A 17,139-nucleotide genomic window follows, 5' to 3' on the forward strand; every position below is an offset into this window, starting at 1 on the left:
CTAGCTCTGGATTGGAAGCAATGTGGAGTGAAGAAGCATGTTTTTTAGGCAGGGTAGCTTGGGATACCTTTAAAAAAAAACAAAACCAGATATAAAAATGTCTGGCAAGGTGATTTGCTTCTAAAAATTAGTTTTCAGTGAGTCCCAGGGACTGATTAAGGTTTATTTTTAAAAGCGTCCACCTTGGTACGCAGCCACCTCCTGCATGCTGTGCATGTTATTGGGACTCGTATTATAGGAAATGGTATATGAGGATCCAAGCAGGACTCAGTGCTGCCATTCTCCTTGTCTGGTCTTCATCACTAGACCCAGCAATCCTTCCCCTCTCCCTGTCACCTTCCCTGCAACCCTTTGTTTACAGAGGCAAATGGGCCTCTGGCCACAGAACACAGTCTCAGGCTGATAGAGGAGACCCCTGCTTTCTGCCTTCTCTTTCCTGTCCCTTCCTCAAATCCTCTCTCCCGTTAGTGATGCTGGGAAACTCATAGGACAGGCAGCAGCTGTTTACAATCTTGTTTGTAACTGGAGCCCTGCCCCCCACCTTCCTTCCACCCTGCCCCACTGCTCTTCCTCCAGGGCCCTGACCCCCCGCAAGGAGTTTCCCTGTCACTGTGAACTTTCCTGGTGCAGAGGAGCATCAGCCTTCACCTTTTTCTTTCTTTCTTTCTTTTTTTTTTTTTGACCATAGCCACCCAGCTGTTTCTTAAACCTCCCTTTCCATAATTAAAAAGAAAAAAGAAAAAAATGCCTTATTGGCCTGGTTGTTTGAAGGATAAGAATAGCTTTATCCCACACTGAGCATCAAACCCATGTCAGTACCCTTCCTTATGGAGGCCGTGAGAGCCTGAGTCTCAGGGCATCTGCCCAGGACAGGAGCCATGGCATATGGCAGAGACCAAATAAGGAACAGGAAAAAGGGGTGCGATGGCCCCTTCCTCACCATCTCTTCTAACTTTGGTCAGCGAGGAGCTGCCCTGAATGGGGGCAGGTACCTCCCACCCCTCACAGTAGCTGGTCACCATTGAGCGCAGTCCCGAGGCCAGAGGACGGTGCCCAGCTCTGTCAGCACAAAGGACCTGTGCACATCTCAGAGGTGAGAGGTTGGGAAAGAATCACCAATGAGTTTTTTCCCCAACCTTTTACAAATGGCATTTTGTTAATGGAAATCTGGAAAGCAGGTGTGATTACTTTTTTGCTCGTAGATATTGTCCTACGTTGAAATTCTCCCACTGCCCTAAACTTTCCTCTAGTAGCCCTTTAAATTCTCCCACTCTTTTTGGTAGCTGTTTTTTTCCACTCCCCTCTCCACCTCCCTTCTTATCTAGGAGCTATTTGTAAGCACGAAAGTTTTTTAACAGTTTATATTGTACAGGATCAATATTTTGCTTTTTAACAAGGATATTTATGTAATAAACTTTGCCTTAGGCAGGTGTTGGCCAGAAAAATCCAGGTTCCTCTGGGACCCCACCCTGGCCTCTCCTGGAGCTCTGAACCTGCTGTGGAAGGAACTGGCTGTGACCTTCACCACTGGAGAGTAGGGTCTGTGGGTAGGGAAAGAGCGTTCTAGTTCTGACAGGAGAAAGGTTCACCGTGATAACCTAGTGCCTCTGTGGAGGGGTTTGGAGGAAGTGTGAAGGGGTTTGGAGGAAGTGTGGAGGAAGAATTCCAGTCCGATTTCTTCGGATGCAAGCTGACTTCCTGCACCTCTCCACCTCTGAGTATTTGGCACTAGAGCTCCTGAAACACCACTTCTCCCCCGCTCCCTCCCTCCTAGTGGTAAAGGCTTTGGAGCCGCTCTTTCAAAACGCCAGATTATTTAAAGAGAAAAATACAAGACAAAAACCTTCTAGCACTTTGTAAACACAGTGAATAACCTCTTGGAGTATTTTTGGCTTTATATAAAACAAGGTTTTTAATTGTAAAATATAAGTGCCATTAGAAAATGCACAGGGCATATCTTTGTTAAAGTAGATTTTTCAATGTTTTACAGAATTACATTTTCAAAAAAAAGTTTTTATAATGAAGTTGTTTATTAAAAACTTCTGAATGATGTGTTTGGGAGTCGTGAACCTATCTGATCGGGAAGGGCTGGAGAGAGCTTCGGGGAGGACTGGAGTCTACAAACATCCTCAGCGTCCAAAGGGATGGTTAGCGCAGGGACAGGCAGTAACAACCTACACATTGGCACCTGGAAACTTTGTACTTTGAAATAAAAGAACTAACAGGATGCCTTTGAGGTAAGTGGCATCATACTATCACTTAATCTTGGATGCAGGGATCAGAAAAACAAATCGGCTTAATGGAGTTTCATGTAACTGAAAATGCCAGATGTTGCTTTAGTCTTTAGGTTAGCGTTGGCCCAGCAATTAAATGGCTGGCGTTAGCATTCCAAGTTCTCCCTGCCCCATCTCATGCAGTTGCGACTTCATCTTCAGGGCTGACAAAGTGGCTTGTCTCTTTGTGTAGTGGAATTCTGCTATGATTCCAGAGTTGTCATTCTCACAGAGCTGACCAGAGAGAAAAGGGATCTTTATAGGCGCTCGGGAGAGAGCAGCACTTTTATTCACAGAAGCCCCAGTAAGTATCTCCTGTCTTAGTATGTCTTAATGGGGTCCTGTGCTATCCCCAAACCAGTCACTATAAGCCAGTGATGACAGGGCTGAGATGGGAAAATTGGCTTCTCAAAGGAAACTTGGGGTACTATTGGGAAGAGGAACGGATGCTGATTGTCCAAGAAACATGTCATCCACTGCCCACAATGCCCAGATGGTAAGTGGTGAGCTAGGCCCTGACCTTGCCCAGATTTGTGCCTATGCATTAGTTTCAGACAAACTGCTGAGAGGTTGACATGGCTTGGACAGTCTCTCATAGAGATAGTTATCACCATCCTGTGACCCTTGTGCTCAGATCCTCCCACCCAGGGCTCAGGCTGAGCTTGCTTTCCAGTGGTCTGGAGCCACTGTCCAGTACACCTCTGGATTCCAGCCCAGGAATCCATGGGGCATTAACAAGTGTTAATGTAACAGGTGGTTTTTTCGTTTTTTTTTTTTTTAAAGGCAGTGGGCTAGCCCTTCATCTCTTTGGCCTTCCATTTACTTGACTAATGTTCACTGTCCATCCCAGTGGGTCAGATCTCTGGGTAGGGCCCCAAGGGAATCCACCTTGGCCTCTAGAGGGTGCATGCCAGTGGATGGGTCTGGGGGCTCAGAGCTCTCTTATCCATTGAGCCAGAGGAAGCTGAAGGCTTTCTGGAGGAGGTGGCAAGGATTTCCAGGCAGAACAGGGGTATAGGGGTACTGACCCCCACAGGCCACAAGTTTAGAAGCTAAGACCACAGGAATGAAGATGCATTTGTAGAATCCCAGCTGCAAGGGCTGGTCCCTCCAGTCTCTCACCTATCCAAACACAGACTGACTGTGCACCTCAGGTTCAAGTTCACATTTGTGAAATGTCTGGTGCAGAGCCAGGGGGAAGCTGCTGGGCCTAGGGCAAAGTGTCTACCTTTCAGCCTACCAGCCCAGAAGGACCCAGCTGGTTTGGGGGAAACCAGGTGATGCGCTTTGCTCCCTGGTTGGCAGTATTTGAAACCTTCCCCTGCCCCAGATCCTTTTCTTCTGACCTTGTCTCTCCTTTCTTCACATATTCTGAGCACCTCTGTGTGCCCGTTAATTACCATCAACTGTGGCTCCCAGTTGGAGTCTGGTTAGTCATTGCAGGGAACACCTCTCAAGCCCCTATGCATATGCCTCCTTTACCCAGAGCAAAGCTGCAGCTGTCCTACAGCTGCCCCAAAGCCGCAGACGACTGTGGGCACAGGGAGACTCCCACCGGCCCACCTCAGATGCGGGAACGGTAATCACCTGGCGTGGGAGCTGTGATGGTTCTGTCTGTGACCGGGGCTGGGCCTGATCATCCCTGGTGCCTGCTCTGAACTGCTCCTTGCTTGGTACACCCCTGCACTTAACTGCCAACGCCCTATTAATCTGGAGCCCGTTCTGCCAGGCTCCCCACCGGGAAGCTCCCAGCTCCTCCGCCAGACCTCCGGGCCCCTCGCCTCCCGCAGCCGAGCGACCCTAGTGAATCACATCCGGAATGAGGGGGCACGAGGGGCGGAGCGCGCCCCGGAGGAGACTGCCTCCCCGCCTCGCATTCACGGCGCCACCGCCGCCAGCCGCAGAGCTGCCCCTCTCACGGAACCCTCCGTGTTGCCCGCGCACCCCGAGTCCCTTCAGGCCAGAGGCTTCCGCAGGTGATGGCGGACGAGGGTGAGGGGGTCCTGGAAACCGCCGCGCGCCTACCTCCGGGCCTCGCGCGGGAGGGGGGCTCGTGCCCGGCCCCGGCGGCTTGGGCCCGAGAAGGGGGATGTGGGCACCCCGACCTCTCAGACGGCCTGAGGACCGCCCTGCCTGTCCTCGGGCTCCGGGGAGCGTCCTCTTTGGCGACTCATCCTACCCTGGAAAACGGCCTTTCTGGGGGCGAGGCCCCAGAAACCTGTGGCGCAGTGGGGTCGGGGGCCCAGGCTGAAGCCCCGGAGAAGACCGAGGAAATGACGATTGAGAAGGGCGCCATCTTCTCGGAGGAGGCGGAGGGGGAGGTGCAAAAGCAGCAGGTGGGCGAGGAGATGGAGGTGGCTGAGAAGCTGGTAGAGGAGGAGAAGCTGGAGGTGGGAGCGGAGGGGCAGGACGGCCCTGGGCCCCTAAACCTTGATGGCCCAGTTGTGGACCCACTGGAGGCCATCCAGTGGGAGCTGGAGGCTGTGAGTGCCCAGGCAGACAGGGCCTACCTGCAGCTGGAGCGCAGGTTTGGGCGTATGCACCGCTTGCACCTAGCCCGTAGGAGCTTCATCATCCAGAATATTCCCGGCTTCTGGGTCACCGCCTTCCTGAACCACCCGCAGCTGTCAGCCCTGATCAGCCCTCGAGATGAAGACATGCTCTGCTACCTGATGAATTTGGAGGTGAGGGAGCTCAGGCATGCCAGGACCGGCTGCAAGTTCAAGTTCCGCTTTTGGAGCAATCCCTACTTCCGGAACAAGGTGATCGTGAAGGAATATGAATGCAGATCCTCAGGCCGGGTGGTGTCTATCGCAACTCGCATCCGATGGCACCGGGGCCAGGAACCCCCAGCTCTGGTACACAGGAACCGGGAGACTGTCCGCAGCTTCTTCAGCTGGTTCTCACAGCACAGCCTCCCAGAGGCTGACATGGTTGCCCAGATTATTAAAGAGGACCTGTGGCCCAACCCCCTGCAGTACTACCTGCTGGGGGATAGGCCCCACAGAGCCAGGAGAGGTCTAGCACGGTGGCCCACAGAGCCCCCTTCAAGGCCCTATGGGTTCCAGTCTGGCTAAGCCCTGCCCTGGGACCTGGCTTCTACCTACATAAGACTCCCTTCTACTTCCTGTGGACCTCTGCTTAGGCCAGCAGTGGCACTCTGTCATCTGCTTTCTCCTCCACGCACTCTGGCCCCTCTGGACATTGAGTAAACACAGCTTCAAGTGGAGGCCTTCATGACGAAGTTCTGTTTCCATGTGGCCTTCGTGCATCACAGGAGTCACAGGCCACAGTGTCCTTCCCACCACCCAGGGCTGCAGACATGTACTACCGGCATCTTCTGGGCCCACCTTTAATCATGGCCTCCCCACCCATTTCTGAGATGGCGCCCACGAGTCATTGCTGGAAGGACCAGTGCCTCTTCAAGGCCACAACATGCTGGGCTTATGTTTGTGCTGGCTCTGCACATTGGCTGTGGCCAGCTGCGTCTCATCACTCACGATGACGTGGGTGCACTGTGCTAGCGGTCAACTGCACTTGGACATTCTAGGGCCTCAGAGCTTCAGGATGACAGGCCAAGCTACCCCACTGGAGGTGGGACACCCAAGCTACTGGACTGTGGGACATCTGGTAAATGGGCACACAGATGCAGATGGCTGTTGCGTATGGGTGAGGTCAAGGATGTGAGGCAGTGGGTAACACATTCTTTTTGATCACGCTGATGTCGCCTGTGTGGGTCCTGCTTCACAGCCTGCTATCTGTGTGAGCCTGTGCTCTACCTTACCGATGTCTGGCTATCACCCTTCTCGTGAGTTTTCCTGAGGTTGCCACCAGCCCTTTTGCCTGCTCCCAGGTCTATAAGGACCTCAAGAACTGTCAGTGGACCCAGGTTGACCACCTGTAAATGCACAAGGCCCCCCCAAATCCCCAGGAACTCCGCTGTGCTGGCATTTCTGGGCATGGGCTCAAGTCAGGGGCAATGACTGAGTCTGTTCCAGAAGCCTGCCTTCCTGAGCCCTGGTCACTGGACTCCTATAGAGTCCATCTCCCCCTGGACTTCAGTTTGTTCTTGTGCCGCCAGGTTGGAGGTGCTGGGGAAGGGGTGTTTCTGGTCTAGGAGCCTACACCTTCCCAGAACTCGCATCTCTTCATTTTCTTTAAAGTGACAGCTCAGAAATAAACAACGGAAGAAGCAAGGTTTTTTTTTTTTTATAAACAGTTGAGGAGACAGGCTTTCTTGTTTAATTTGCCTCTCTCTATCCCCTCTGCTCCCATGCCCTTCCCCTTTCAGCAAGGTCTAGAATCTTCAAAGGGGAACAGTACAGGGCTGTTCAACAGGGAGACCAGGAGGTAGGGGCCCCGGGGGTAGGGATCGTTCATTGTTTTGTTTCTGCTGTGTTCTTTTAGACTAACTTTAGCCCAACTCTTCCTTCTACCAGGTCCAGTGCCCATCCTAGGATCCCGTAGGTACAAGAGCTTAGTTGCGCTGCTCCCTACCACCCGGTTCCCCTCCCTAGGCTTTCGTGGCTGTTTCCATCTTATTTTAGGGGTGACAATACCCAGTCCCCTTCCCACGAAAGGCCTTGTCTTCTCCATACTTGGGGAGGCCTTGAAACAAACTAATGGGGGATGTGCTCTTGGTCGGGGAGAAGCAGAGCCAGCTGGGGAGGCGGGGATGCCTGAGAGCTGGTGGAGTGGAAGAAAGAGAGCTCTGACTCTTCCCACCTTTTTTTCATTCACCAATATGTGTTTTAAGAACTATTAACAGAACACTGCATCTTTGCAGATTCTCTCCATCCAGGTAAAAGCTTGTGTTTGTGGAAAGTTAATGCTGTTTTTCATTTCACTGCTTGTAAGCAAAAATCTTTGTATCCCCTTCTCCATTTTTACTGGGGAAATTGAGGTGACAAGGCCTGCTTGTTGCTTTTAGTTGAGAACATTTACAAGAATGTCACTGTAATTTTTTGATGCCATTTGGGCACTTATGTGGCTATTCATGATTGTTATCAAATTGTTGTGGCCTGATAACATAACCCTGTACTTAGGAATAGTTTGAATATGGTGGTTTGTATCGTTACTGTGTTGTGAGGATAACCTCCCAAGGGAAACCTGTAACTCTGATGGTTTTGATGATTCTGTGCTCCAGGTGCCATGTTGTAATCAACATCACTGTATCGGTATCTCTGCTTCTAAACAAATATTCGTGATGTGGCTTTGTCCAGTCAGGATAGGATTCACAGCACTTTTGTCTTCTGTATGCATGGTGAAAAAAAATAAAACCCTTTCAGTCTGGGGGAAAAAATAACTCAGATCATGTTACTCCCTTCCAAAACCTCCCATTGGCAGAAGAAAAAAATTCGAATTCCTTGCCGTGGCCGACAAAGCTCAGTGCTTTCCGGTCCTTGCCGACATGGCCCATCAGTGAGTGGCCCCTCCATCCCCGACACGTGCCTGTCCGCTCCTTGAATGATACCAAGCCCGTTCCAGCCTCGGGGTTTTGCACTCGCATTCCCTCTGGAGCTTTCTGCAGATACCCTCTCCTCTGGCTCCCTCAGGTCTTCCAGGCCTCACACACTTCAGAGGCCTCCCCGCCCAGGCTATCTGAAGTCAACCTCTCCCTTTTCGTCTCTTCTCCCCTTCCCTATCGGTCTGTCGCTTTTCCCCACGTGCACCTCAAAATCACTGAGTGTGAATGACTGCTCACATGTGTCGGAGCGTTGTGCCGGGCTCTGACAACATGGTTCCCACCCTCGGGGTTCAGCTGGGCAGAGGAGGGTGGAGGTGATGAAGGGTGACCTTATAAATTGTCATCTAGCAGGAACACAGCTGCGAGTGAAAGGGACACGACTAATAATTACACTGGGACAAGAGGACTAACTGGCACATAATGGTCGGCCCAGAGACAGAACCCAACTAAGTCTAGCTGGGCACGCAGCTCATCCCAACGCTGCATGATGTGTGTGGCCAGAGGGTGGGAAGTTCTGTGAAGTTGGACGCTGAGGCTGGGCTTTGAAGAGTGGGCAGTAAGTGGTTTAGAAAGAAAGTGGGGCTGGAGAAGGGAGTTCCTGACAGTCAACAGCGTTACCGAAGGCCCTGAGATAAACGATGTGTGATGTGTTCAGAGCACAGCGTGTGCCCTGGGTGTGGCTCTTTGGCAGAGGCAAGGCTAGGTGGGTAGTTTAAGGCCATTTTCTGGAAATAGAAACTGAATGCAAAAACTAAGGCTAACGACGGGGAGGATCGATGTGGGTCAGAGGTGGGAGAGCGCACAGGGCAGCTGGAGGCCAGGGGAGACGACACCGGCTCTGTAGTGTCTTCAGTTTGAATCCTGCCCAGCTTCCAGGAGGCCCTCCTTGATTGCCCTAACCCACGATCATCTCTGCCACCTCCCAAGTAGTGCATAGAACCTGAATTTTGGACACCAGTGCCTGGGTGGGCTGTACCCTCTGGGTTTCTCTTGTGCCAAACACCTGTTCTTGATGATCCTAGGGGAATCAGGTTGAGCTTCAGAGCATCCCGGTGGTCCTGGAAGCTGCTGCCCCATGTGGTTTGCCTGCCCTGTACCTACCTGGTGGTTGGCAGGTGCACTTTGGTTCCTGCAGCCCAAATATAGGCCAAGCTGCATCCTGCCTGTCCTTAGGCCCAGGACAAGGGTGCTCACCAAAACAGGTGCTTACCAGACCTTTCCATGGCATGACCACGGGCATGCTTCCTTTGCACTGACTGACCTGGGCAAGGGTACAGCCCAGCCACGCGTCTGGAGCATGAGCCACTCATTTGTTTATCCACACATCTTAGTGCCCCCTCTGTATGAAGCACTGGGGTTGCAGGATGACCCTATTCAGGTGTCTGCCCCCAGCGAGCTCAAGAGTTCCACGAGGCTGAAAACAGTGATAGCAACTGCTGACATTTAGTGAGCACTCCCTCTGGGCCAGGGGCTGACAAGGATACAGCAGCCAGAGAGGAAATCTGTCAGGCCACGCCCCTCCCCTGCTCCCAGCCCTGCAACCAGTCTGATGGCAAGTAAGAGGAAAAGAGAGTGTGCTCATGGCCTGCAAGACCCTGCCTGGCCCTTGTCCTCTGGCCCCGTCACCTCTTCTCCGATGCTTCTCCTTCCAGCCTTCTGCTGGTCTTCAAATCTGTGTCAAGACCTTGCTTGCTCTTCCCGCCACTTGGAACCTTTTCTACATACTTGCATGGCCGGCTTCTCGACTCAGTAAGTTCTAAGCTCATCTGTGGCAATTTCGTCTCTTCAGGGAAGCCTTCCCTGACCACCCTTTCTAAAAAACACCCCGTCACTCTCCTTAAGCCCTTTCTCTGATTTGGATTTTGTTATAGCACTCACAACCATCTGACATTATATTGTGTATTTATTTATCTGCCTGTTTCTCTGCACTCATGGGGACTTTGTTTTGTTCACTGCAGAACACCGCTCCCCTAGAATAGCACCCGGCACAGTGCAGGACTCAGAAGCTGTGGAATGAATGAATGCTTTACATCCTCGAGGTTCGGGAGGGCCTTCCAGGTGGGCAAGGAGAAGACTGCCTCTAGAGATGGGAGCTCTGTGTGGCCCAAGGCAGCTCCTTTCCGGGCAGTCTCCGGGGTTGCAGCAACGTGGCTCCCAGTCCCTTCTACTGAGAGACAGCCACTTGGCTTACATGCTCACAGAACGGAGGAAGGCCAGGGTGAGGAGGGCCTCCCTGCTCTGGTGTGGAGAGCAAACACGAGCCTTGACGTCAGGGTTTTTCTCACCTCTGCTCTGAGAGGTCTGCCCTGTTGGCCCGAGGAGGACTTTTTGGACAAGTTCTTTTCAGTAAGAAAAATAGCAATTCATTGTTACCTGTAGCTGCTGGTTACAGCTTGGGGGACTTTTGATATTTTCCTCCATGGACATGATTTCAGCACAAAAATTAAAGGAGTTCTCTGGTGTCTGCTTGCCCTTGCTCAGCAGCGGAACTAGACATTGATTTGGGCTGGTGGCCTTCGAGGCCCCCAGCGTCACAGCTGACTCGGGATCTCACGGGCAGGGGCTGTGGTGGAGCAGGCACCGGCGGAGAGGCTGGTGGGCCTGCGTGCTCCCGGTTCCCCATGGCGGGGCCTTGGGCATGTCTTTGGACAGCTCTCAGCCCGTTTCTCCTCTAAAGGAGAACTTGGAGTTCCTTAGCAAGAGGAAAATGTCCCTTCAAGACGTCTCCTGCTCCACACAGCCCTCCAGCCCTCCAGCCGGCTGGCTCAGTGACAATACTTTTGATTTTCCGATTGTATCTAACAGAAACTTTGACTTCAACAAGATATTTCTTTTTCTTTTCTTTCTCTTTTTTTTAATGTGAACATCCAGGCAAGATGGGCTTTGGGGCAGTTTGCTTCAGCAGCTCAGAGCAATGTCTTCAAGGACTTGGGCCTTCTCTAATCTGCCGTACTTCCCGTTGTCCACCCTCGGGTTGCTACCGACATGGTGGCAGTAGCCCCAAGAGTCACTTTAGGATATGGCAACTCCAGAGAAGCCTCATTGTGTCTTCCCATGACACCTGTAAAACGGAGGAAACCCTTTCTAGAAGCAACTCTAGACTTGCAGAGTCTTCCATCCAATTGGCTAGAATGGGGTGACACGTCCACTCAGGGAACACGGGACCATGACTTGCTCGGACCAAGCCTCAGGGGTGAAATGGACGTCTGCCCACAACATCTAGGGGTAACTGACATCTCTGGGAGCTCGCAGGCACAATTCAGCCCTTCTAGGGGACCCCCAAGACGGCACTTTCATGCTGCAGTGGTCCTCAGGGTCCAAGGGTACTGACTTTGGGGCCAGCATGGGTCCAACGGCAAGGTTTCTGGTCTTAGAGAGTTCCTTAAATCCAGATAAGTCACTGGCAAGCTAAGATTCCCAGGCACCAGGCCCTTTAGACTTCCCTTTGGTGGGTGAGGAGGGAATAACTCCTGTGCACCCACTGTGCGAGGGACCCTTTCACTTAACAGAAGTCACACAGTCCTTCACAGAGGCCTGTGATCGTACAGGTGAAAAAGCTGGCAGCAGAGACTGCTGCTTTCAGCCAAGATGGAATGACAGGGATCATATGCATCCACCTGAAGCAAGCAGAAAAGCAGCCAGACCAAACACATGAAACAGTGTTTTTCAAGGCTCTAGACATTGACCAGTAAAGGACAGTGATCCCTGAGAGACAGGAAACAAGCAAGAGAAGTGCTGTGACCGCCCCTGCTTCCCGCCCTGGGGGAGTCTTCAGGCTGCGGCACAAGGAGGGAGGATGGCAGTGAGCCCAGGGCCGCAGTGAGCTGCGGACGGAGATGAGAGTCTGGGCAGACCAAGGGGTGAGTTCCTAGGACAAAATGCCAGGGAACGAGAGCTGCACAGAGGGAACCCCCGGAGATCTGCAGAGGGTCCCCTTGAGTCTTCAATAGAAGACTGATGGGCCTAAGCCTGGGAGGGGAACTCTCTGAGGGCAGGCAAAGAACCATCAGGAGGGTTAAAGAGACTAGAATAGTGTCTCTTCCCACCAGCCGTGGCACTGGGGACAGCATCATAGGGCACTGAGAATACTTAGAAAGGTCTTGCTTTGGTGGCTAATAATTAGCCCTAGAATGAGCACTGCTCTGAAACTGCCTAAGAAAATCTCATGAGCAAGATCCAACAAGATTAAACTGTTTCCAGTAACTTAACTGTCCCAGAAAAAAGCTCAAGAGGATTTCCAGGATTACAAACACATTCAGCACTTAACAAGGTAAAACTCACACCTGGCATCCAAGCAAAGACTGTCAGGCTTATAAAGTCATAATAAGCAACATAATCCACAATGAGGAAAATAAGCAATCAAAACCAGAGGAACAAATGAGCAGATAAGAACATTAAAGATTATAATTGTATTCCACAGCTTTAAAACACCTCACATATATGGTCAAATGATTTTTGACAAATGAGCCAGAACCAAAGGAGAAAGGGCAGACTTTTCAACAAGTCATGCTGGGAAACTGCATTTCTTAAATAGAAATGAACAAACTCGACTCTGGCTGGAGAGCTATGCTGGTTAGAGAGTCGTCCCAATTCTCCAAGGTTGCGGGTTCAGTTCCCGATCAGGGCACAGACAAGAGTTAACCAATGAATGCAACAATAAGTGGAACAACAAATTGATGTTTCTCTCTAAAATCAGTGAATAAAAAAGAAAAGAATAAAGTTGAACCCTTACCTTATTTATACTATATACAAAAGTTAAATCAGATCAAAAGACTTAAATGTAACACCTAAAACTATAAAAATCTTGGGAGAAAACCGGGAAAGAGCTTCATGACATTGGCTTGGCAATGGATTATCAGCTATAACACCAAAAGCAGAGGCAACAAAATAAACAGAAATGGGAGTCATCAAAATTTCATCAAAGGACACTATCGACAGAATGAACAGGCAACCCACAGAACGGGATAAAATACTGCAAATTTTGTATCTGATAAGGACTTAATATCCAGGATATATAAAGAACTTCTATAACTCAGTAACAAAAGCAAAAGAAACACCTCAATTTAAAAAAGGGCAAAGGACCGGAACAGACATTACTCCAAAGCAGACACACAAATGGCCAATACGCATATGAAAAGATGCTCACCAGCACCAATCACCAACACAGATCCAAAACACAGGACACCGCTTTCCATTTACTAGAATGGGTATTGTTTTAAAAAACAGAAAAGTATTTTTTAAGAAGATCTTATTTATTTCTTTTTAGAGAGGGGGGAAGGGAAGGAGAAAGAGGGAGAGAAACATCAATGTGTGGTTGCCTCTCACACACCCCCAACTGGGGACCTGGCCTGCTACCCAGACATGTGCCCTGACTGGGAATCAAACTGACGGCCCTTTGGTTCACAGGCCTGTGCTCAATCCACTGAGCTATGCCAGCCAGGGCTATTTATTTACTTTTTGAGAGTGGGGATGGGAGTGAAAAAGAGAGGAAGAGTAACATATGAGAGATAAATCGATTGGTTGCATCACACACGCCCCCAACTGGGTACCTGGCCCACAACCCATTAATGTGCCCTAACTGGGAAGAACCAGCAACCTTTTGATCGTCAGGCTGGCACTCAAGCCACTGAACCACACCAGCCAGGGCAAAAGTAACAAGTATTGACAAGGATGCAGAGAAACTGCAACTTTCGTGCATTGCTGGTAGGAATGCAAAATGGTACAGCCACTCTATAAAACAGTATGGAAGTTCCTCAAAAAATTAGGCATAGAAATTTCCACATGGCCCAGCAATTTCACACTGAAGCATGCACCCAAAATAACTGACAGCAGAGACCTGAACAGATATTTCTACACCAATGTTCATACCAGCAGCATCCACAACAGCCAAAAGGTGAAAACAACCCGAATGTCCACTGGTGGATGCATAAACAAATGTATATACATACAAGGGAACAGTAAGCCTTAAAAAGGAGTAAAATTCTGACACGTTACAACATGGACAAACCCTGAAGACATTATGCTGACTAAAACAAGCCAGACACAAAAGGACAAGTACTGCACGATTCCACTGGAGCAGTCAAATTCACACAGACAGAAAGTAGAGTAGTGCTTGCCAGAGGCTGGGGGAAGAGGAAGAGTTACATGAGTACTGAGTTTCAGTTTGGGATGATGGCAAGTTCTGGAGGTGGCTAGTTGTGATGGTCGTACAACATTGTGAATGTACACAATGCCCCTAAGTTGTACACTTTAAAATGGTAAATTTTATGGTATGTATATTTTACCCAATAAAAAGTTAAGTAGAGATGGGGAGGATATGAGAAAAAAAGAAGACCGACCCAGTGTGGCTCAGTGGGTCGCGTGCCGGCCTGTGAACTGAAAGGTCGCCTGTTCACTTCCCAGTCAGGGCGCACGCCTGCGTGCGGGGGGCCAGGTGGGCGCGTGTGAAAGACAACTGATGGGTGTTTCTCTCCCTCTCTTTCTCCCTCCCTTCTCTCTCTAAAAAAAAATAAATAAAATCTTAAAGAAAAAAGAAGACCTAAATCAAATTTCTAGAGATGACAAAGACAATGTCTGATGAAAACCACACTGGATGTGATTAATGGCGGAGTACATATGGCAGAAGACCAGTGAATTTAAAGGCATAGCAATAGAAACTATTCAAAATGAAACACAGAAAAAGTCATTTTCTAAAAAAGAAAATTAAAAAAGAGCATCAGCGGTGGAACAACTTCAAGCAGCCTAATTTATTAGTCAGAATGGCTGAACAGAGAGAGATGGGAGAACAGAAAAAATATTTGAAGAAATAATGGCCTAAAACTTTCCAAATTCACTGAAAAAAATAAACACACAGTTCCAAGAAGCTCAATGTACTTTAAACACAAGAAACGTGAAGAAAGCTGTGCCACGGCATCCATAATCAATAGCTCAAAACCGGCCACACAGAACAAGCCGTCAGAGAGAAGACTTGTCGCAGGCGGAGGGTGAAGAGGGGACATCAGCTCCGCTGTGGAAGCGGTTCCAGGGATGAGAGAGTACAGTAACATCTTTAAAGCACCAGGAAAGAAAACACCTGTCAACCTAGAATTCTGTACCCAGCACCGCCCCCCACCATCTCTCAATAACGAAGGTAAAATTGAGATATTAAAGCTGGAAAACTCATCAACAGCAGATCTTCACTACACGAAATGTTAAAAAATGTCTTTCAGGCAGACGGACAAGGATACCAAATGGAAACCGGACCTACACCCAAAGGAATGAAGACCAGTGGGAAAGGTGCCTAGTTGGGTGCATGTATGTGAGACTTGTTCCTGTTATTTCGATTCCTTTAAGACAATTCTTTACATAAAGATAGCAAAAGTATATTGTGATGTTTATAGCATATATGAAAGTAAAAAACATGACAACCATATTACAAAGGACGGGAAGGTATCGTAGAAATGGAAGTATACTGTTGTAAAGCCTAAATTAATCCCTAAAATATCCAAAAAGTTATAGACAATAAACCAAGGAGATTAAAATGCAAAGCGTCCTTGATTTACCCAAAAGAAGGCAGGAAAAGAGGAAAAAGCAAACAACAGATAGGACAAATAGGAAATAACTAGCAAGATTATAGACACAAACCTACCCAAACCAACACTCCTATTAAATGTAAATGGTCCAAACACTCCCATTAAAAAGCAGAGATTGTAAAATTGGATTAAAAAACAAAGCCAAACTTTACACTGCTGTAAGAAACACATTTTAAATATAAAAACGCAAATAGGCTAAAAGGATGGAAAAAGATATACTGTACCAACATTAACCAAAAGCAAGTGGAATTGGCTACATTAATATCAAAGTGGATTTCAGAGCAAAGACTATTACTAGGGATAAACTGATCCAAAAAATAATATGTACCTAACAGAGTTCCAAAATACAGAGCAAGAACAAAACTGCAATGAGAAATACACAAACCTACAATTATGATCCAAGATTTCAATACCCTACTTTCAAGCATTTACATAACAAGCAGGCACAACAACCAGCAAGGATACAACAGACTCGAACACTATTAACCAACCTGACCTGACATTTACAGAATACTCCACTCAGAACAGCAGGATCTCCATTCTTTCCATGTGTACATTGAACAATTACCAGACTGACCATATTCTGGGCCACAAAAAATATCTCAATAAATTTAAAAGGTTTAAGTCATATTGTACAATACAAAGTCTCGGCCCAAATTGTATTATGAATCAATAAAAGAAAGATCCCTGAGAATAAAATCCCCCAATACTTGGAAAGTAAATAACACATGGTTTTTTAAAATAAAATCAGATATTAGAAAGTATCTTGAACTGAATGTCAATGAAGCACCACATACCGAAATTTCTGGGATGTTGCTACAGCAGTACTTAGGAAGCAATTTATAGCATTGAGTACCTATATTGGGGGGGGGGGGAAGGCCTCACATACATGACCTCAGCTTCTACCTTAAGAAACTGGAATAGAGCAATTTAACCAAGGCACTGGAGTTGGAGGGGATGGAGTGGGCTAGACAACTGTTGTTTTTGTTGCTTTATACCCCTTCCCTATGGAAGTCCTCCTCCCCCAGCACCCATTCCAAGTGATTCTGGTGGGGCTGAAATTCACCACAGCCAATACTCTTGGAGTATGCAGCCCATAATAGTATTCTATTGCCCTGCATTTAGTAGTGACTGGCCCAAGATGTGTCAACAGTAATCCAGGCTGGGCCTGCCAGAGACCTTTCCTGGAATTTATCTATATTAAATATACGCAAGTCGGGAAGGAGAGGTCTTTTTTTCCCAGGCTTTCCAAACCGGCTAATGTAAACCTAAAGCCACGTGTGCCATGCCCTCCCTACCTCCGCACAGGGAAGACTCTGGACTGTGGGCCCGATGGGCCAGAGAGCAGCAGAGTGGAAGAAGGGAGAACCCTAAGCACCTGGATCTATGCAGGCCCGAGGCCAAACCATTCCTCTCCTTCTGGTGACTTAAGGAGCCAATCAGTTCCTCTTCAGGCTTAAGCCAATTTGACCTGTTTCTACTGCTTGCAGTTGAAGGAGTCATACATGACAGAGAAGTGAAGTGAGCCGGTAGTAATACACTGGAGACGGTGGGCATCTAAAACCAGGCCTCACTGCTCCCAAAGTTCCCAGTTAAATACAATTTCCTACTTGTGGGATCAGAGGGACAGATGCTTATGGTTCAGAATGCAGGGGCTGAGCAGATGGGAGAGGCTGTGGACTTGCACCAGGCAGGGGAACAGCAGTGGCCTTGACACTGGGAAGCCTGACGTGGGACGCCTTCCAGAGAAACCACTCAGCTCAGACCGTTTGGAGAAGCAGCCTCACATCAGACCCCCAACCCTTGCAAGAGACTCAAGAAACACGAC

The 17,139-nt window shown here is 48.9% G+C and overlaps 1 protein-coding gene across 1 annotated transcript; it reads left to right on the forward strand.

Annotated features, from left to right (window-relative positions):
* The first annotated feature begins 3,852 nt into the window (after positions 1-3,852).
* LOC123815204 (putative testis-specific Y-encoded-like protein 3) lies at positions 3,853-7,578 on the forward strand. Its single transcript, XM_045833426.1, has one exon. The coding sequence runs from the start codon at positions 4,253-4,255 to the stop codon at positions 5,348-5,350; it is 1,098 nt and encodes a 365-aa protein (XP_045689382.1). The 5' UTR covers positions 3,853-4,252; the 3' UTR covers positions 5,351-7,578.
* Positions 7,579-17,139: the final 9,561 nt, after the last annotated feature.

This window comes from Phyllostomus hastatus, unplaced genomic scaffold, assembly GCF_019186645.2.
Source record: "Phyllostomus hastatus isolate PE091 unplaced genomic scaffold, TTU_PhHast_1.1 phas_contig_17, whole genome shotgun sequence".
Lineage (NCBI taxonomy): Eukaryota > Metazoa > Chordata > Mammalia > Chiroptera > Phyllostomidae > Phyllostomus > Phyllostomus hastatus.

Excerpts from the sequence above, each read along its gene's own strand:
- LOC123815204 (XM_045833426.1), top strand. The coding sequence starts at position 4,253 with ATGGCGGACGAGGGTGAGGGGGTCCTGGAAACCGCCGCGCGCCTACCT.